Below are 21,617 nucleotides of genomic sequence, written 5' to 3' on the forward strand. Positions count from 1 at the left end.
GAAAGAAGCTGACTTTGGAGTGCGCTGTGTAAGCTCGAAAATTGTTTAGGTCTGTGATGGTGAGTGTCAGCCAGCAACATATACACTCAAGCAATAACGGCGCGGGCCTTGGTAGTCTTCTTCAAAGTGCCACAGAAAAAAACAGGGGTGCGTCTGCTTCACTAAAACTGCTACGGAAGGTCCGTAGGCATTGTTGCGACGCACGTCGGCAGCACACACTTCCGGCGGTTCGTAACAATGCAAGTTCAAACTTCGCGCCAATCTGCTCCGGTGAGCTGCAGAACCGCTGATTCGAGGCGCAACCTTTTTACAGTCGATAGGTCGAACCAACCTTCCCATTTTTTAACGCAAAAGCGTTAAAGGGAAGCTGAAAGGTTTTCCAGAAAAAATGAGTGAACATCTTTACATAATGGTTTTCAGCCCTCCGAATTCGAATATCGTATCGAAATTGAGCGAAAGAAAGCGCAAATATATTTTATTTTGACGAAAAGTGCAGCAGCGGACACGCCCAGCTCGCGCGTCTCGTTTCCGCCTGTGATTGGTCGGGCGCCTCGCGACGTCAACACTAGTAACCGACCGCTGCCGCTACACATGACGCGCTGTGCCAGGTAGTTTGGTGCTGTTTTTCTGAGACAGTAATGGAAAATTTAGAGAGACTGCGTTTTTCTGAGGAGTTCGGCGTTACTCCCTACATGTACGAGCCGATTGCGAAGAGCCGGCCTCTCGAAGAAGCAAACGATGCTGGTGCGAGCAGTGCTTTCGACGCGAACGAAAGCAAAGTCTTGGTATCTCCGCGTGTTGGAAATGCTCTTTGGTGAGTATGTTTTTTGCAAAGCGATCTAGTGATCTCGCCGATCTTTCGCCGATCTAGTGAGCTCGTTTCCGGTCAAACAACTGTAGTGTTGTGTTCCTGCATGCCTCCTCGTGGAACGTAAGCGGGGATGCGATCGTCGGCATTTTTGCGCTATCCAAAGCTGTCGGCAATCTACAAAGACGGTTTAAACGCCTGAAAAGCTTCCCGGTTCATGCAGTACGTGTAGTGACCTTCATCTGTTGACTACCACGTTGACTTCCACTCCCGTTGATTACCACTCACGTCGACTACCAAGCACGTTGACTACCACTCTACATACACGCAGACGCACCAACAAAGGATTGCAGGGTCGATCGAAGCAGATTACGATGGCACGCACGCAGAAACAAGCGCGGAACGAAGCACTAGAGTTGACGTCACAACACCGCGGTTTCCGGTCTCCGCTCGCATCGTCAGCGTTAGCAGCAGCGCGCGGCACTCGACGGGGGGCGGAGCTACAGCGCAATTTCAACCGACGATTACGTCGCTCCTAATTGAAAAAAAAACCCAAAATTTTACCTACATGGTTTATAAGGTACCCCATCCGTATATGAGCGTCTTATTAAATTCGACAGACTCTTCAGCTTCCCTTTAAGGCGCTTGTGCCGCAGAAAAGCGGATGTCGTCGGCGTCAGCCGCGTTGGCCGTGAGCGAAAAATGGCGGCAGGCAATTCATAAATAAAAACAGCTTGCAAGGTGGGCTGCGTGGGAATCGAACCAGGGTCTCTGGAGTGCGAGACGGAGACGCAACCACTCAGCCATGACTTTTTTTTTCTTTATTTCCGAAGTTCACATGAGGAACAATAAGTCACAAACGATAAAGCACTTCAGCTACGCTTGAGCTGAGGCGAGCAAAGTTAGACTCAGCCATGACTTCAACGGTTCAAAGTGCGACAAAAGCGCCTCTAGTGAATGCGGTGTTGCCTTATAAACAAGCCGTAGGAAGTTATACTGCGGTGTATATCGGTAATTATGAGCATATAAATTACAGAAGTCGCAGTTAAATGCGTAGCGAAGTACATTTCCGTTACATTTCTTCTGCGCTTGGCGCACACGCGGAGCAATCTTGCGGCAAACACAGGAGACCCCTCCTCGCAATGTACGGCGCTGCCTCGACAGGTGGCGCGCCACTCGCCCGCTTCTCCCCCTCGTCTCGTTTGAGCGCATTGGGGCCGTGCGGGGACCTGTGCGAGGATGCCCAATTACCCTTGCGTTTAATAAGTTTTCTCGCTCTTTCCCCTTCCGACCTCCGGCGTGCGTCACTCGAACCCTCGTGTTTAGGCGACACGGCTCCTCTTTCCGCTCACAGCGCGATTCCTAGGTGCGGCGTCCGATGCGGGACACCTCCGACGTGATCGCTGCGCCGTAGCGCGTCTGGTCGTAAAGCGTCCCCTGCGATGTGTGCCGTGCGGCTGGAGAAGAGTCACGCGTCTGCGTGGTGCTCCCAAGCGAGATAGAGGACGATCCCATCGAGGCGTCAGCCCCATGATCCCGTCCGCCTTCATGGTGCGTCGCGGCCCGACTTCCGGGCCGATCACGACGTTTGGCTCGCGTAGATCCTTTCTCCCTCCGAGACACCGAGTTCTTTGGTTCGTTCCGCTTGCTCAGGCGCACGATTCGTCTTTGTGTGACTCGAGAGCATGCCAAGCGAATGCGTGGGTGGTGCGAACGGGGGGCGATAACGCTATCGCGTTCCAATCCTGAAGGCGGCCCGTAAGCGTCCTCCAAGTTTTTCTTCAGTTATTGCAGATTGGATGTTAAATCCTGCGCTTCACAAAGGTCAGCGGACTGCCTGATTTGGTGTGAATTTAACATTTAACTACAAGAAAGACCGAGAGAGCGAGCCACTAAACGATCAAGGCAGAACGCTGGGCTAGTTGGTGTGTCATCATTATTCAAAAAACTAGCGCGAAATAACAGGGACACAGACAGAGATGACGACAGGATGAGCGTTCGTCCTGTCGTCATCTCTGTCTGTGTCCCTGTTATATTACGCTTGTTTTTTGAATAATGAGCAACCAAACGTATTTATTTCTTTCCATCATCTTGCTAAATGTATTCGTTTGAACTTAAGCATGCCAATACATTTAATGACGAGTCGACATCACTCCTCTAACCGTAAAACGACAGAAAGCTGAGCTAGTTGGTAAGGATTCATTATGCAAGGATTCATCTTGTGTCCTGTCTGCAGGCCTCACCTTTTCTAGCATAATGAGTCCTCTGACATCATTGATAACATGGTCGCTAAAACACGATTGGTTGGTTGATATTTGCTGCATGTTTGCCGTAAAAAAGCAATAGATTATTTTCTTATTCACAAAGTTTTCGCCCTTTTCTTAATCTTAGTGTACGTACCTGCACTCTGTACTCACCGTCGTAACTTTCCTATGCCCCGTGACAACGCTATGCAGTCCATCGGTGTAAGGCGACATCCGGTTAAATGCGCTCTATTGGGGCTCGCATTTTTTATTGGCTAGGCCAATAATTTCTAATACAGCACCCAACTAAAAACTTGAGGAGCTGATTATCTTGTCTAAATGCTCCTCCATCGGCTCAGGAAATATTGCGTCGAGGTAAGTTCTACTTACCGCTAGGTATCCTACGGAGGGGAAACACGTGCAAGCACGGAGACCGGTAGAACGTAAATTGCAAAATTTTTTCTGGCCTAAAACAAAAAGTAATTTGATAGAATTTTCTGAGTTCGTAGACAATGAATGTTTCTAATAAACCCACTAAACAGCGAATGCCTCCATGCTAAATTTACGACTAAACAAAGACTAAGGCTAACTTTTTTGCAACTTTGTCGCCAGATGTACAGGCCATTTCACGTTATATTCGTCCCAAAAGATTTTTAACTAACAGTACAATTGCTGGCAAAAAGTTACTATGACGTATGACCTTTCGGTGAAAGGTATCTTTCTGCAAAAGAAATTCCCAATATGCACCAAATTTTGCATATTTGGTGCCGTATAAAAAACTCACGTAAACGTAAAGATCGATAACACTTTTTTTTAAGTGAAAAGCCTATCTTAATCTTCAAAGAAAAATTGCGTGCTCGCCTAACTTAAGTAGATAAAGGTTTTTGACAATGCGTTTTACGACTCATAATTTCGAGCTTTCTAAAAAACTTCACTTCTCCTAGCGGTGCTGAAAATTCTTTTTTCGCGAAAATGTTTTACAGATATATTTGTTGCTTTAAATAGATAATCCTCAATTTTTTTCAAAGGAATCGCTGATGGTTGAACACCACGGTTCGGACAGTTGGCGTGGAATGACCCACATATATAGTCATATCATACGAAGCCAACGAACACTGACACGAAGGACAACATAGGGGAAATTACTTTTGCTTAATAAATGAAATAAAGAAGCGATAAATTAATGGAAATGAACGTGGATGAAACAAAACAACTTGCCGCAGGTGGGGACCGTACCCACAACCTTCGCATGTAGCGTGTGACGCTCTACTAATTGAGCTACCGTGGCACCGTTTCCCCATCAACTTTCTTGTGTATTTAATTTTCCTAGTAGAACCCTGGGAGTGCTAGCCAGCGCCCCCATTTGCAGACCTTGGCGGCGGATGTGGAACACCCTGTCTGCCACAGGCGTCACGAGAACGTGATCTTTTGGGTGAAGGCAACCGGGCAATATACCCACACATGCTACCTGTATGCATCAATGTTGCCGGAGTCGAAACTCTCGTTATGTAATAACGTTAAGTGGGTTCGGTACCCAACTGCTGCAAGTTGTTTTTTCATCCACTTTCATTTCCTATTATTTATCGTTTCTTTATTTCATTTATTAAGCACAAGTAATTTCCCCTATATTGTTTTTGGTGTTAGTGTTTGTTGGATTCTTGTAACATGACTGATAAAAATCAGGCCCCTGGGTTAACCCCTTTTCTTCTCGTTTATTACATAAACATATCAGTGCTTTTTGGCTTCTTATGATATGACTACTAAAAATGGGGCGCCTCTGTTAGCGCCTGTTCTTCTCGTTTATTACATAAACATGTCAGTGCTTGTTGGCTTCTTATGATATGACTAATAAAAATCGGGCCCATCGGTTAACCCCTTTTCTTCTCGTTTATTCCATAATGAAGGTCTCGAATCCGGCAACATTGATGGCTTCAGGTTGCATGTGTGGGTTTATTGACCGGTTGCCTTCACCCAAAAGATCACGTTCTCGTGACGCCTGCGGCAGAAAGGATGTTCTACATCCGCCGTTAAGTTCTGCTAGCGGGGGCGCTGGCAAACACTCCCAGGGTTCTACTAGGAAACATAAATACCCAAGAAAGTGGAAGGGGAAACGGCGCCGTGGTAGTTCAATTGGTAGAGCATCGCATGCGAAATGCGAAGGTTGTGGGTTTGGTCCCCACCTGAGGCAAGTTGTGTTTTCGTCCACGTTCATTTTCATTATTTATCGTTTATTTCATTTATTAAGCACACGTAATTTTCGCTATGTTGTCCTTGGTGTCAGTGTTTGTTGGCTTCTTATGATATGACTAATAAAAATCGGGCCCCTCGTTTAGCCCCTTTTCTTCTCGTGTGTATATATATATATATATATATATATATATATATATATATATATATATATATATATATATATATATAGTCACGTGAAGTGACGTATGAAGAACACAGTAGCAATAGTGTGAAAGAAGAAACTAGCTTTTATTGGGCGAACCTGTGTCCACAAAAACAGGCTACACTTAAAGAACGTCGACAACTGCGAACTCAGTCGGCGGTCGTCGAAATCTGATCTGCGGGTCAAGCGCGTCGGCTTTTATAGATCAGTCGTCGAATGTTCCAGAGTAATCGCTGGGACCAGCGTGCCTTCCACAAAGTTCTACATTATTCGCGTCGCGCACACATGCAATCAGATTACACAAGGTTCGGTCGCAAACAGCGGATGGAAGCATCGATAACATTCCAGAAACTTCCCACACATGCAAGCGTGGCCTGCGCTGTGCGATAACATTTGTTAGGCGGTGAAACGTGTCGCCCGATGAAGACAAGTAGACGTGTCAATATATACATTGTTATTTCAGTGCACAGTCTTTCCAAAGGCTAGTCCACCAGCCGAAACCTCGGAAATTTAGTTTCCGATAACAACCTATGGCGTACTATTTTCTATATCGTCATTTATTGGACCAATAATGACCCTTTACAGGGTATTAAAAATGGGGGGGGGTTCATAATAGACATACACAAGTCAAAGATGTTACAACAAGAATCAATTGAAATAACGCAGGTTAAGTAATGCAGTGAAATAAAATAGGAGTAGAGGTGACTTCAAATGCGTCAACAAAATGAAAAGAGAAATCATTCAATTCTAATTTCCAAAATAAATTTACAACCCCTCTATAAATTATTCAGTAGCATGCTCCATGGCAATTGCATGTGGGAGTTCAATTCATTCCTGGGTTGCTGTGGGTAAAAATGACTTATTGAAGGTAGAAGTTGATCCATACAGGCGCTGTAAACTGAGTGAATTGAACAGTCGTCGTGACGAACGTGCTGGTGGTAGAAGAAATGATTCGCACCGGTGTTGAAAATGGTAGTACAGCTTGTGCAATAAGCATAGCAGTGCAGTCTTGCGTCTATAGACCACTGTGGGTAGATTGAGCAATGACTTACTGCTACTGATACTACTTTTGTAGTCATATATTGAAGATATGAATCGAGCAGCACGTTCCTGGACCAATTCAATTGGATTCATTAGATTTGTTTGATCTGGACACCAAATCCCGGAAGTGTATTCAAGTTTTGTTCGAACAAAAGTTTCATATGCCAGTTTACGGACGGAAGGGGGTGACAACGATAATGTTCTTCTGATGAAGCCTAGCGTTTTAGCGCTGTCGGCGATCAGTTTGTTGATGTGTTCCGACCAGTTTAGATTGCTATGATTAGGATACCGAGGTAGCGATACGTTTGTACTCGCGAGGTGTTGAATGTGCGTAATGAGTACGTGTGGGTGATGTTAGCGTGCTTGTTGGAAATTGGAATAAATTTGCATTTGGAAATGTTAAGCTGCATCAACAATTTGGTACACCAGTTATTTATTAAATGCAGTTCGTTCTGAAGAAGCGCTTGGTTGGACTCAGTACAAATTCGACAATAAATGACACAGTCGTCCGCGAACAGGCGTATAGATGATGAAATACAACAAGGGAGGTCATTAATATAGATGAGAAAGAGAAGGGGACAAAGGACTGATCCTTGTGGAACTCCAGAAAATACTTTGTTTGAGGCTGAAGGACATCCTCCTATAACGGTGTACTGAAGGCGGTCGGTGATGAAGCAATTTATCCAGGCTAAAATTTGCGGGTGTAGGTTGAGAGAAAAGAGTTTGCACATTAGTCGTAGATGGGGAACACGATAGAATGCCTTTGAGAAGTCTAAGGATATTACATCAGTTTGAAACAATGAATCTAGGTTCAAATGAAGCTCAGTGGTAAATTCACAACGTTGCGTCTTGCCAAAAAGACCAGACCTGAAGTCGTGTTAATTGGCGAAAAAGAACCCGTTTTTATCAAGGTGTAGGGCGACTTGAGAATAAATTATATGTTCCATTAGTTTGCATGCAATGCACGTTGAAGAGATTGGACAGTAATTTGAAGGATCAGACCGGCTAGCACTGTTGAATACAGGAACCACTTTGTTGATCTTCCAGTCATCTGGAAGCGCGTTTTCACTGAAGGATTGAGTACAGATTATTGGTAGTAAACGACTTGATTGGACTACGGTTGCTTTGAGCACTTTAGCAGATATGTTATCGGGGCCGGGACTGCTTGATAATTTCAACTTGTCGATCAGGTTTTCGATGCCTTCCGCCGTAACTGTAGAGGGCAGCATCTGACAAAATTTGGGACCAAGAAGGTTTGGCATGTTATGATGCGGTTCCTGAGTGAATATCGACGAAAAATAAGAGTTCATAACATCAGATCATTCATCAGGCGACACCTGTGAACCATCCGGGTTAGAAAGCAATATGTTGTGCGATTGATAGCTAGAAGAGGCAATCTGATTCCAGAATGTTTGCGGATTTTCGCTCATTATGTTCAGTAGATCCTGATGAAACAACTTATTTTTGGAGGTTTTCAAGAAGCTTGTACACTTTTTCAGACATGTGAAGCATTTTTCCCACCTGAGGGCTGGACTAGAATGCCTAGCTATGCGAAAAAGACGTTTTTTCTTCCGGAATAGCTTCGTTAAGGCACTACTGAACCAGGGTTTGCCAGTGTCGTCACGAATGTAAATGACTTGAACACAGGCGTCAGTTAGTGCCAAGAGTTTGTGCTCGAATGTTAACCAGTTTTGGTTAACAGTCCTGGAAGGCGCGAGCTGTTTGAAAGTGTGAAAAAAAAATCGTGAGTTGAGCGTTTATAGTAGTGAAATCTGCTTTGTTGTAATCATGGATAACATTAGTGGAAGGGTTACGGGGAGGCTTAGACACTGATAGGTTTAATAAAATTATGTTGTGATCGCTGAGACCGTGAGCACGAGAAACTGAGTGAACAATTTCGGGATGTGAAAGGAAAACTAGGTCAAGGGTGTTGTTGATCCTAGTTGGCATATTGACTGTCTGTGTAAGATTATACATAAGTATAAGATCGAGGAATTCTTTGGGTTGCCTAGAAGTAGCGCATAAAGTATCCCAGACTATATCAAGGTAATTTAAATCACCGCAGAGAACAACGTTGGCTCTAGGAAAGCAGTGGTGCAAACCGAGAAGGACTGTAGTTCTTTCACGAAGGAAATAACACAGTCAGGCGCGCGACAGCGAGCGATCAGTATTTTAGTGCTTCCAGTGAGAGATATGTTCACGCAGAGAATTTCGTGATGGCATCCAATATCGAGTGCAGATGAAGGTAGGTTGGGATTCACGATAACACGAACACCACCGCCTTTCCGTCCAACCATGTCACGTATGTGATCAGAAAATGGCATATTAGTCAGTAGCTCATCGGATGAGATAGCAGGGGTTAGCCATGTTTCTGCAAAAAAAAAAACGATGTCAGTAATCTTCTATAATGGCTTCGACGTGTTCCCTTTTAGGAAAGTAGCTACGGATATTGGTAAGTAGAGCCGATATTGTTTGGTATGCAGGTGCGCTGACAGGGCGATGTAGTGGCCGATACGATGTTGGCTGTGGAAGTCTTGGAATACGTGGTGAACGCTATATTTTCTATTCGAGTACAGAATCAGATCCGGCGTCATAAGTGTACTGCTTGTTACCAATGGCTAGCTTATCAAAACGGATCCTTAACGGCACATTACTATTGAGCCCATATGCGTATAATTTAGCTCGAACTTGCGTACACGTGTAGAATATTCTTCTCGAATTGAAAATGACGTGTCCTTTAGTTTAGATACAGAAGACAAAATATTCGATTTCGTTTTAAAGCTGCGTAGTTTGACTATAATGGGACATTGTTTATTATCGCGAAAACCACCAAGCCTGTGAGCTCGCCCGATATCAGAACTCGAGAGTGTTACTCCAAGGTGTTCTGCACAGAATGATATGATATGCGACTCAGACTTTTCCCACGTTTCGCCACTGGAGTCTGTAATTCCCCAAAATTACCGGTTGTTTCGGCGAAGGCGGTTCTCTGGATCGTCCCATTTCCCTGCAAGCTCCTTGACTTCTGAGGACAGCTTTTCAAGGACATTATTAGCGTTGGGTTGGTCAGTAGATTGGAAGACTTCAACGTTTTTTCTAGTACATCTACATGGCTGCAGAAACTACTCACATAATTTTATATATTTAAATCATGGGGTTTTACGTGCCAAAACCACTTTCTGATTACGAGGCACGCCGTAGTGGAGGACTCCGGAAATGTTGACCACCCGGTGTTCTTTAACGTGCACCTGAACCTAAGTACACGGGTGTTTTCGCATTTCGCCTCCATTGAAATGCGGCTGCTGTGGTCGGGATTCGATCCCGCATTTTATATATTTGACTGAGCAGAGCAGATCAAAGCAAGGTTGGACAACATGGTGTTTTGCGAGAGATCCATTCGGGCATTGAGTTATTCCTCTGGGGCCAGCGTAATTGCTTAGCGTCTATCGTGTTGCGCTACAAAGCACGACGTCGTGGTGTTGCATCCCGGTCGTCGCGGCCGCAGTTTGGTGGGGCATGCCATAGCGCCCCTGTGGTGTCCATTGAAGGCACGTGAAATATCCCGTGGTGGTGAAAATTCATCCGTAGTCCCCCACTAAGGCGTGTCTCATAATTAAATCGTGACTTCGGCAGAATTATTTCATTCACATACATGTGTATGTGTCTATTAAAAAAAACACTACAGTTTATTCAGCACCTCGGTCGAATAGCAATGCCAGTACTCAGCGTCTAATGTGACACTTTATTATGCGGGTTCCCGGCGTTTCTTCCTTGCAGAGAGTTCTATAGCACCAACTAATTCGTGGGTAGCCGCTTCTTAGCGATAGTGAGTAGGTTACGTTATCGAATACTGATGCAATAAATTGCAGTTGGCGATTTGTACAGAAACAGCAAACCAGCTTTTCAACAGCAAAGGCGATGAGAACTTGAAGCCGACTGGCTCCAAGTTTGGTCCGCGGACAAAAAGGCTGTGTTGTGGTTTGTCAAAGTGATTGCATCATCAAGGGCATCATTCTAATATTTGGTTCATCAATCTTAACATTCCCTGCAGTTTCACAAAGATTCCCTCCTTCCCTTTCGTCGAAGTTTGTGGCCTAGAATTCCCTGAAAAAGGGAACTTTTCCTGAAAGGAACGTCATTCGCCTCGCGCACGACAGGCGCACTTCCTCCGGCCCGCCTTCCTGTGGCTGCCCTCGGGCGCAACCTCCCAGCGACGCTAGCAATGCACCTGGAGTGTCCATATAATTGATCGCAAGAAAATTTTAGTTGGCGACTGCATATCCACGATCATTCGATGTATCCGTGTTGCGCTCACCTGTTGTGGCAGTGAGTTTCTGACTGGTGGTGCTGGTGGCCGAGTGGCAGCACCAGAGCCAAGAGATCCTCTGACGAAGTTTACGATGCCAGCCGCGACCGCTGCCATACCACTCTCCGTCGTGTCTAGTGAATCACCGTAGTAACCGGTGTCCGCATCAGCTTCTGCAAAAGACAATTTTTATGCTGGATATTATTTAAGAGTCGGCACAGCGCTCACCGAAATACGCTTTCTGAGAAACGAACACGCGCTAAATAAAAAAAAAAATCTGCAGATGAGCAATTTCCTCCGGATTGTTTACTACGAGGGCCTTGCACGCCTGACTAGGCCCACTTCTCAAGAATTGTTTCTTTAGAGATGCACGCAACATCGACCTCATACACTACAGATAATATTGCCTGCTATGAGCTCCGAAACACGCGTACTGACGCCGCCACTATCGTAATGCCTTCGTGCGGTGCATTCCTTGCAGAAGATATTAAGCGCGAATGTCGATTAATGGCGCCGTGGTTATCGCGTCCCGCTCCTATGCTGCGTGAGTCATGAAAGCGCTGATGGAAAAAGTTTTGTTTCGAGCATGCCATTTCCCCCACTATAGTTATTCCAATTCACAAACAACACCACATGCATTGAAATTATGAAAGCTTCCAATATTATCAGCTGCTCGTTCAGTAACCAACGCTATAAACCAATACTGTGGTACGTATGTTTAAATTCTGTAACACTCTGCAGCCAGGCTTCATAAATCTTTGTCGCTCTGATATTTACAATCAGGGGGAACACACATGGATTCAGGCCTAATGAGATCTCGTTGCGCTGAAATTTACAACACACAGGCGCAGCCAAGCTTAATGAAATAAAAAAAAATATTAAATTCTCATGTGCTTAAGCAGCGATCTGACTATGAGGCAAGCCGTAGTGGGGGGCTCCGGATAATTTTAAACGACGGGGTTATTTTATGTGCCCCAATGCTCGGTACCCATCCGTTTTTGTGTTTCGCGCACATCGAAATGCGGCCGCCGCGGCCGGAATTTAATCACCCGCCTTCGTGCTTAGCAGCCCAACACTATAGCCGCTAAGCCACCATCTTATTGCTAAGCCAAGTCCTAATGAAATCTCATTACTCTGAAATTTACGATTAAGGACAACGCAGACGCAACGAGGCCTAATGAAATCTCCTTTCTCTGAAATTTACGATTACGAGCGGCAACAGACGCGCAGCCAGGCTTGAAGAAATCAGGCTCAGAAATTTACGATTAAGGACAATGCAGACACCGCCAGGCGTCACGAAATTTAATGCTCTGAAATTCACAATGAAGGGCATCGCAGATGCAACCGAGTTTTTTCAAATCTCATTGCTCTGAAATTTCCGATTAAGGACAACACAGACGCAGCCAGGCTTAATAAGACCTCGTTGCTCTGAAATTTACGTTTAAGGGCAATATAGACGGAGCCAGACGCGACGAAATCTGGTTACTCTAAAGTTTACGATTAAGGGCGGCAGCAGAGGCGCAGCCAGGCTTAAATAAATCTCGCTCAGAAGTTTACAATCAAGGACAACGCAGACACAACCAGGCTTCATGAAATTTTGCTGCTCTGAAATTTACGATTAAGGACAATGCAGACCTTAGGCTCTAGCTCGGTGTTACACGCATTACATGCTTCCACACTTGCTCGAAGATCAGTTGGACCTTGTTGAAGGCTTCCCTCACTTGTCGATAAATTCACGATTTCACAAAGCTGTTGGAAATCGTGCTTGTTGGGCGCACCAAAGAGGACGAAGAGGTGGGCTAGTGAATGTTGGCTTGCTACGTTCAGTTCGCCATATCTAGACGGCTTGGCGTTCTGCGCTAATAAATCGGTTAGAAGTGTCTTTTCCCCCCTCGTATTTTGGTGCCGAGACCCCGGAAGACAACCAGTGCCTTTTCCACTTACGGCTTCATGTGGGAGAGCCATCTGTAGCCAGACTGTCATGGAGCGCATCAGGAAGAAGTGGACTTCTCGCCGAGCACAAGAAACGAAGATCATAAACGGGGTGAACGAGATCAATAAATCCGAACAGTTCGACATTGCTCCCCTTCGCGTCCTGCGTAGCTGGTTAAAGGCGACGAACTCGCAGTTGACCGTGCTCAACTTCGAGTTGGAATTATTCATGACCAACGAGCAACCCACAGCAAATTATGATTCCGCCATGGAATATGAAGACACTGCTACCAGCGCTTTGGCCTTCATCATCAGCGTGATTACGCCCACTGCAGGGCAAAGGCCTCTCCCATACTCCTCCAACTACCCCGGTCATGTACTAATTGTGGCCATGTTGATCCTCCAAACTTCCTAATCTCATCTGCCCACCTAACTTTCTGTCGCCCCCTGCTATGCTTCCCTTCCCTCGGAATCCAGTCGGTAACCCTTAATGACCATCGGTTATCTTCCCTCCTCATTACATGTCCTGCCCATGCCCATTTCTTTTTCTTGATTTCAACTAAGATGTCATTAACGCGCGTTTGTTCCCTCACCCAATCTGCTCTTTTCTTATCCCTTAACGTTACACCTATCATTCTTCTTTCCATAGCTCGTTGCGTCGTCCTCAATTTAAGTAGAACCCTTTTCGTAAGCCTCCAGGTTTCTGCCCCGTACGTGAGTACTGGTAAGACACAGCTGTTATACACTTTTCTCTTGAGGGATAATGGCAACCTGCTGTTCATGATCTGCGAATGCCTGCCAAACGCACCCCAGCCCATTCTTATTCTTCTGATTATTTCACTCTCATGATCTGGATCAGCAGTCACTAACTGTCCTAAGTAGATGTATTCTCTTACCACTTCCAGTGCCTCGCTACCCATCGTAAACTGCTGTTCCCTTCCAAGACTGTTAAACATTACTTTAGTTTTCTGCAGATTCATTTTTAGTCCCACCCTTCTGCTCTGCCTCTCCAGATCAGTGAGCATGCATTGCAGTTGGTCCCCTGAGTTACTAAGCAAAGCAATATCATCAGCGAAGCGCAAGTTACTAAGGTATTCTCCATTTACTCTTATCCCCAATTCTTCCCAATCCAGGTCTCTGAATACCTCCTGTAAACACGCTGTGAATAGCATTGGAGAGATCGTATCTCCCTGCCTGACGCCTTTCTTTATTGGGATTTTGTTGCTTTCTTTATGGAGGAGTACAGTGGCTGTGGAACCGCTATAGATATCTTTCAGTATTTTTACATACGGCTCGTCTACACCCTGATTCCGCAATGCCTCCATGACTGCTGAGGTTTCGACTGAATCAAACGCTTTCTCGTAATCAATGAAAGCTATATATAATGGTTGGTTATATTCCGCACATTTCTCTATCACCTGATTGATAGTGTGAATATGATCTATTGTTGAGAAGCCTTTACGGAATCCTGCCTGGTCCTTTGGTTGACGGAAGTCTAAGGTGTTCCGGATTCTATTTGCAATTACCTTAGTAAATACTTTGTAGGCAACAGACAGTAAGCTGATCGGTCTATAATTTTTCAAGTCTTTGGCGTCGCCTTTCTTATGGATTAGGATTATGTTAGCGTTCTTCCAAGATTCCGGTACGCTCGAGGTCTTGAGGCATTGTGTATACAGGGTGGCCAGTTTTTCTAGGACAATCTGCCCACCATCCTTCAGCAAATCTGCTGTTACCTGATCCTCCCCAGCTGCCTTCCCCCTTTGCATAGCTCCCAAGGCTTTCTTTACTTCTTCCGGCGTTACTTCTGGGATATCGAATTCCTCTCGATTATTCTCTCTTCCATTATCATCGTGGGTGCCACTCGTACTGTATAAAGCTCTATAGAACTCCTCAGCCACTTGAACTATCTCATCCATATTAGTAATGATATTGCCGGCTTTGTCTCTTAACGCATACATCTGATTCTTGCCAATTCCTAGTTTCTTCTTCACTGCTTTTAGGCTTCCTCCGTTCCTGAGAGCTTGTTCAATTCTATCCATGTTATGCTTCCTTATGTCAGCTGTCTTACGCTTGTTGAACAACTTCGAAAGTTCTGCCAGTTCTTTTCTAGCTGTAGGGTTAGAGGCTTTCATACATTGGCGTTTCTTGATCAGATCTTTCGTCTCCTGCGATAGCTTACTGGTATCCTGTCTAACGGAGTTACCACCGACTTCTATTGCACACTCCTTAATGATGCCCACAAGATTGTCGTTCATTGCTTCAACACTAAGGTCCTCTTCGTGACTTAAAGCCGAATACCTGTTCTGTAGCTTGATCTGGAATTCCTCTATTTTCCCTCTTAGCGCTAACTCATTGATCGGCTTCTTATGTACCAGTTTCTTCCGTTCCCTCCTCAGGTCTAGGCTAATCCGAGTTCTTACCATCCTGTGGTCACTGCAGCGCACCTTACCGAGCACTTCCACATCTTGTATGATGCCAGGGTTAGCGCAGAGTATGAAATCTATTTCATTTCTAGTCTCGCCGTTCGGGCTCCTCCATGTCCACTTTCGGCTATACCGCTTGCGGAAGAAGGTATTCATTATCCGCATATTATTCTGTTCTGCAAACTCTACTAATTACTCTCCCCTGCTATTCCTAGTGCCTATGCCATATTCCCCCACTGCCTTGTCTCCAGCATGCTTCTTGCCTACCTTGGCATTGAAATCTTGGCATTGCCTACTTTGGCCTTGCTCGAGCACAATATTGACATGATCAAGGTTTCTTCCTCGCCTCCGACCACTCACGCACCAACCTCAGTTCACGGGAACGAACCGGCTACTTCCTCAATGAAGACGACGCGTTTGCAACGTGAGTTTCACACCAGGTTACCAAGGCTAGAACATGCACGTTTCGACGGAACGATCACCCCATAGAAGCTGTTCTGGGATATGTTTCAGCATTCTGCCCACGAGATTGCGAGGCTGTCGGGCACGGTTTACTTCCATTACCTGGTTTCTCTGCTTGACGGAGCTGCTGGTCAAGCGGTCCCTGGAATTAAAGTGATGGAATCAAGCCACATCGACGCACTTGGAACATTAAAGCAGCGCTATAGAAACCGCAAGTTGATCGAGCAGAAGCTGTTGCGAAACTTACGAATCCTTGGACAAGTGACATCTTTGAACAACGTTACAGCCTGGCAGAATTTGTTCGCCGAGATTCAACTCAACCGAAGAGGACTCACAAATCTTGGGGTGAGCGCTTGATGATACGCTTCAATGCTATGTAAAATACTCTTAAAAGCTATACCTTGAGATATTACAAGTGATATTACAAGAATATTACAATTGCAAGATCATCGTTGCACCACACCGTCAGGTGTCAGGCCCACGTGACCGTGAGCACTCATCTGAACAGGAGTTAGAGCGCCTGCTCAGATTCACTTATGTAGAAGTCCAATGTAGGGAGAAGTGCGCTCATGCTAGGACACTGAGGTTGAACGAAACATGGTTTAAACACACTCAGAGTTCAATGTGTCGTCGATTCCTGCTGCAAGGGTGCTTGACAACAAGGCAGAAGTCGTATCAGAACCATACTTATTTTGTTGTGCCAAGGGCCACTGCACCGAACGATGCACCAATGACGTTAGTCTCGAAGCCAAACGCGGTATGCTCTTGAAAGGTGGTCGATGCTTCAAGTGCTCGACGAAGGGACACGTTCTGCGCGACTGCCGTCATAGTGTACCGCACGCAAGCGCCCTCACGCTTCCACGATGTGCAACGCTGAATTTAACAAAAGCTCGCCTTCTTCGACACCAGAAAAGACGCCGGATGTTGCAATAGCACGTCGCAACGATCGAGGCGACGCCTCAAATTGCTGACGAGGTTCTCCACCAGATGTTCTGTTCGTGGCTGACGACTTCAACATACTGTTGCTACGTCCGCGTTGTTTTAGACAATGGTAGCCGCAGAACTTTTCTGTGAGAAGTCGTTTACAGGAAGCTTCAACTACCTTCTATTAGGGAGATTGATCTGCTCAACAGCACGTTTTGATGACCTCGCTCTTAACACACTGGACATGGGAAGGTAGTCAGCGTTACGTCTCTTAGCCAACGCGACAACGCGCCGGTCCAAGTGGAAGCCGTTCTCGTTCAGTTTGTCTGTGATGAGATTATAGGAGCCCCAAAAACGAACAAGTTTCGGCAAACTGTCGCTGCATGGGGCAAACCATTGACAGACAGTTGCTTTCCCAAGCGTCACCTGCGAGCCTGGAGTGAGCCTGCTGACCGGATGCGACTGACTATGAAAAATGAGGCCCATTTCCAGTGAGATCAGATGGCATCGTGACAACAAAGAGTTAATGCGCAATCAATTGAAAATTTGGCTGGACTCTTCAAGGACCTTCGTCTTCCGAGTTACAAGTCAGCCATCACACAAGCATGCATATCTGCGTTCTGCAAACTAACAGCCGTGACAGTGAAGAACTCCCCTTATTGTTACAGCGAATTTGGGATGTTGATGTCATTGTTTCTGTGGACAAGTGTCCAGCGAGCGCCATTACGCGCAGAAACACATTGCTAAAGAAAGAAAGAAGTAATATCTCATCTGCGCTGTTACTTGATGAAAAAAGAAAATAGGCGGGTGAGTCTGTTGAAGTGTCTTAGAGTAGTAAGTCTGAAACCGTTTCCGCTCGGAAGATGTCAGAAAGGAAAGGCACGTAGCTGAGGACTTTACAAGAACAAAGCTAGGGAAATGAGATTTCTGCACTGACCTCGGAAAAGGCGTCCGTGGTCTCGATAAGACGTCGTACACACGAGACCTTCGTCCGTTCCTGGATGCCAAGGGCATTATCAGGATCAGGACTCGCCTTGGCAACGTAACAGCTTCAGAAAACGTAAAATGTCCCGTGCTCCTAGCCGCCGATCATAGTTGCATGCACCTCATAGTGGATAGCGAGCACCGACGCCTTCTTCACCGGGATTTGAGTGAGAACTTTTGGGTTGTGCGTGGTCGCCAGTGCGTGAAAACTGTGCTTAGTCAGTGTGAGCGAGGTTTCGCCTTAAAGGTGCCCTAGCTCCTATAGCTCCGCTTCTGATCCACCAGTTTCGAAGTCTCATCGATTTGAAGCAACGGACGTATATTTTACTGGTCCAGTTTTCGTGAAGGGAAACGGCTCTGTGAAAGCATTCATTCCAGTGTTTGCCTGTGCGTTCGCGCAATCTGCTCACTTAGCACTTTGCAGTGACATGGCTGTGAATTCTTTTCTCTTGGCTGTTCTTCGTATTCTACCAGATGAAATTTATTCTACAATGCTCTAACGTTTAGGGCAGCCAGTCGCGAACTTAAGCTTGCATATGGAGTTCTACACGATGTCCAGGTACAGAAGTTTTGTGCCCCTACAAAGATCACGTGGAAGTTCATTGCCGAGCGCGCTTCATGGTGAGAAGGTTTTTAGGAGAAATTGAATCGACTAGCTATAAATTCCCCCAGGAAAATACTAGGAAAAGGATGCTTCAGCTTCCAACAGCTCGACACTTTATTAATAAAGGTAGAGGCAGTGATAAATTCTAGACCGCTCACATGCATTTCTGATGATGTTGCTGATGCCGAAGAACTCACCCCGCACGTTTTAGTGGGTAGACATCTTACTGTCCTTCCTCAAATTCAAGTTAGCGAGAACTCGGCAAATCGTGCAGACGCTCTGCGAGCCTGGAGATGCAAACAGCTAAAAATTCAGAGCCCTTCCACTCTGCGAAGAGGGAAGTCTAGTGAAGCTGGCGATATGGTTTGTTTTGCTATGTTGGGGATTTCCTATGTTAAACTTGACTAAGATGAGTTTAGTATTCGGCAAATAGCGATACATTTAGCCAAAGATCTCGGTTGTCTTGATTTATTTCGTGACCATTGTAATCATTGCCTTGTGATCACTGTGCTACCGGGCAAGTGGTTGCACTTTCACTGTGTTAAAGTTCTTCCCGAAGGTTTGTATGGTGCACGATTGGTGACGAGTGGTGGCGTCTGTTAAGCACGAGGTCGCGGGATTGAATCCCGGCCAGGGAGGCTGCATTTTCCATTCCATTATTTTTCAGTTGTTTTTCGATTTAGGGAATGAAGTTTGCCTGGGGGCGAAATGCAAAAACACCCTTGGACTTACATTTAGGGCACGGTAAGGAATCCCGGGTGATCAAGATTTCCAGACTCCCATTACGGCGTGCCTCATAACGAAATCGTGGTTTTGGCACGTGAAACCCACTAGTTAAAATTTTTTACGGTGGCAACGGTGAAACATTTGAGGCCAAAGCGCTCCAAAATGGAGGTAAATATCCACGCCCCGTCGCGTCTGCTCTCACCGACATTGAAATCTTGCGCGATGACGATGAATGGTTTGTCGGGGTACTTAGCCTTACCGAAGATATGCACCATAAACGTTTCCGTCGTGACGCGTCGCGCACACAATTTCTTGCTCTACGTCTTCCACTGAGATGCACTGCAGCAACGCACCGGCTGTAACTTGTCGCTGTAGCTCATCACGCATGCCGCCGATCGTAGCCAAGTCTCCGGCAAGCCAAGGATGGTCACACACGATTGGTGGATAGAGAAAATTACGTTTTATTATGGCGTGGTTAAGCCAATCGCGGCGCGCACTCTAGTGCGCCGCATATGTGGCCGTGGAAGAGCGCGTGCAGCGGGAGACAGACGGCGTTTGTGGCGAGGAGTATACACAACTTGGGAGAGAGGCGATGGCAGTGGAGAGGAGCATGTATAGTTGTTCTATGTCCACGGAGACGAGATCCACGAGAACCTAACCATAGCCAACTTCGCTGTAAAACTAAACGGCTTCTGACAGCACTGGTATGAAGAATAGATCTTGGCAGTAAGAAGCGTGCCCAGCAGGTCAGAGCAGGTAGAAAACAGTCTAAAGAGTGCCGACCTTGTCGTTATTGGAGCTGACAAAGTACACATTACGTTGTGGAAATTATCGAAAGTAGTTGAAATCTTAACAGAGAGTGATGGGTACGCCAGAGTATGCAAACTCCGACTAGCAGATGACACGCCGCTTGGGGAGACTTCTTTGTCCTCTGGAACTGTGTAAGTGACATTGTCGGCCATGGAAGATGTTGAAAATCGCGCGGCGCACCGAAGAGGACGAAGAAAGAGATGGGCTCGCGACCGGCACAATGTTGATGTTAGGCTTGTCACGTTCGAATCACCATGTGTGGACGGCTTAGCGCTCTTCGTCGATAAAGCCGGCAAAGGTGTCCTTTCCCACAGAGGCACTACAGACAAAGACTAAATTACGGGGTTTTAGGTGCCAAAACCACGATTGGATTATGAGGCATGCCGTAGTGTGGGACTCCGGATTAATTTTAATCAACTGGGGTTCATTATTGTGCACCTAAATCTAAGTCCACAGGTGTTTTTTTGCATTTCACCCCCAATAAAATGCGGCCGCCGTGGCCGAGATTTGATCCCGCGGCCTCGTGCTTAGCAGCGCAACACCAAATCTACTAAGCGACCACCATGGGTCTACAGAGAAAGACTAAATAAGTGTTACCTGATACAACATTCTGTTAAAGTTTGATGTTGCTATTTTGGTGGTAAGAGTGCGTGAATCTGAAAGCCTCGCTCCGCCGATGGATTGAATAATGCACTATGAAGTGCTCGTTTTCAGAGAAACCCTGTCACTGCAAAAGTCCGCCACTCTTTTATGCCATTTAGCGATAAGCGGCATGAAAGAGACTTCTGCAGTGGCACGGTTTATCTGAAAGCGAGCACTTCTGAGTGCGTCATTCAATTCATAGAGGGAACGGGGCTATAAGATTTGCGCAATGCAGTTTATGCAGAACTGCACGTGGTAATGCCGGTACCAGAATCTATCGATGCATTGCTCTTGTTCGACAATGTTTTAGCGCAAGCAGACACGGACACAATTCGCATACCAACACATTCGACACACAACATTGTTGTCCAGCGAACATGCCGCTCATATAGCTGCTATGGGGATTGGCCGAAAATGGGGAGATTATTCCAAGATGCATCAGCGAAGCGCAGTCCTCGTACTTGAATGCAATCTGGCCTGTGCAAACAGTAGGTTTTCTCGTCTCCTTCTACGAGAAGAGCCGAGGAGCAGTGGTGTTTTCTGGCCTTAAACCATATTAGCTCTTTTGCATAACGGCGGAATTTCAGTGAAGCAGACAAATTTGATAAGCGAGCGAGGACTATAACACGCTTTAAAAAGCTGCCCGACTTGGAATCTGAGGCAGAGCTGTTCGTGCGCGATCGATGTGTCAGCTTACCTCGTTGCCCGTCACACTGTAGGAGTGAAGCAGTCAGAAGGAGAGCGCTGATGATGGCGTTCCTCATCGTGAACCCTTCTTGTGCACGCTGTCTTCGGCCGGGGAGTGGCGAGAAACACCAAGCCATATGGCGCTGCAATAGCTAACGTGCCGGGTAGAGCGAGCGCCTTTAAGTATGCTTGCCGAGAGTGTTAAACAAGCAAGATAGAAATGGGAAATCTGTTCGTGACATGCTCACAATGAGACGCGCTAAAAGATAAGTTTAGGCCTCCTGCCAAGGACGCCGATTCCTAATTATCTGCTCTGAGAAATCGCTCAAACGCTGGGTCAGGCAATAGTCTCGGGAACTGACATGAGGACGTCTCACGGAAAAGTTTAGAACGTGCAAAACATTGCAGCTATCGAACGACTCTTCTCACTGCTCATCCGACATTTGCCAAAACTGTCAAAGCCACGCGTGTCGCAGGTCACGTACTGCGGCCGAGTAGGCAACGAAGGACAAGGCCCTAAGTACAGAGTGTCAGGACTAAATTAGAGCACATATCCTGTATCGTTATATAAAGAGCGGGCACCTCCTATCACTGAAGGAGGAGACATGACACACTAATGATGTCAGCTTTGAAGAG

At 46.1% G+C, this 21,617-nt stretch overlaps 1 protein-coding gene across 1 annotated transcript in view; it reads right to left on the reverse strand.

Moving 5' to 3' along the window:
- Positions 1-21,119, reverse strand: part of LOC126539840 (uncharacterized) — a 118,806-nt gene extending 97,687 nt beyond the window's left edge. The window contains exons 1-2 of the mRNA XM_050186665.3: positions 20,992-21,119; positions 10,797-10,960 (exon numbers count right to left, since the gene is read on the reverse strand). Of these exons, the coding sequence (XP_050042622.2) occupies positions 10,797-10,960; positions 20,992-21,118 (291 nt within the window). The 5' untranslated portion in view covers position 21,119. The remainder of the gene's footprint in view (positions 1-10,796; positions 10,961-20,991) is intronic.
- Positions 21,120-21,617: the final 498 nt, after the last annotated feature.

This window comes from Dermacentor andersoni, chromosome 2 (genome assembly GCF_023375885.2).
Source record: "Dermacentor andersoni chromosome 2, qqDerAnde1_hic_scaffold, whole genome shotgun sequence".
NCBI lineage: Eukaryota > Metazoa > Arthropoda > Arachnida > Ixodida > Ixodidae > Dermacentor > Dermacentor andersoni.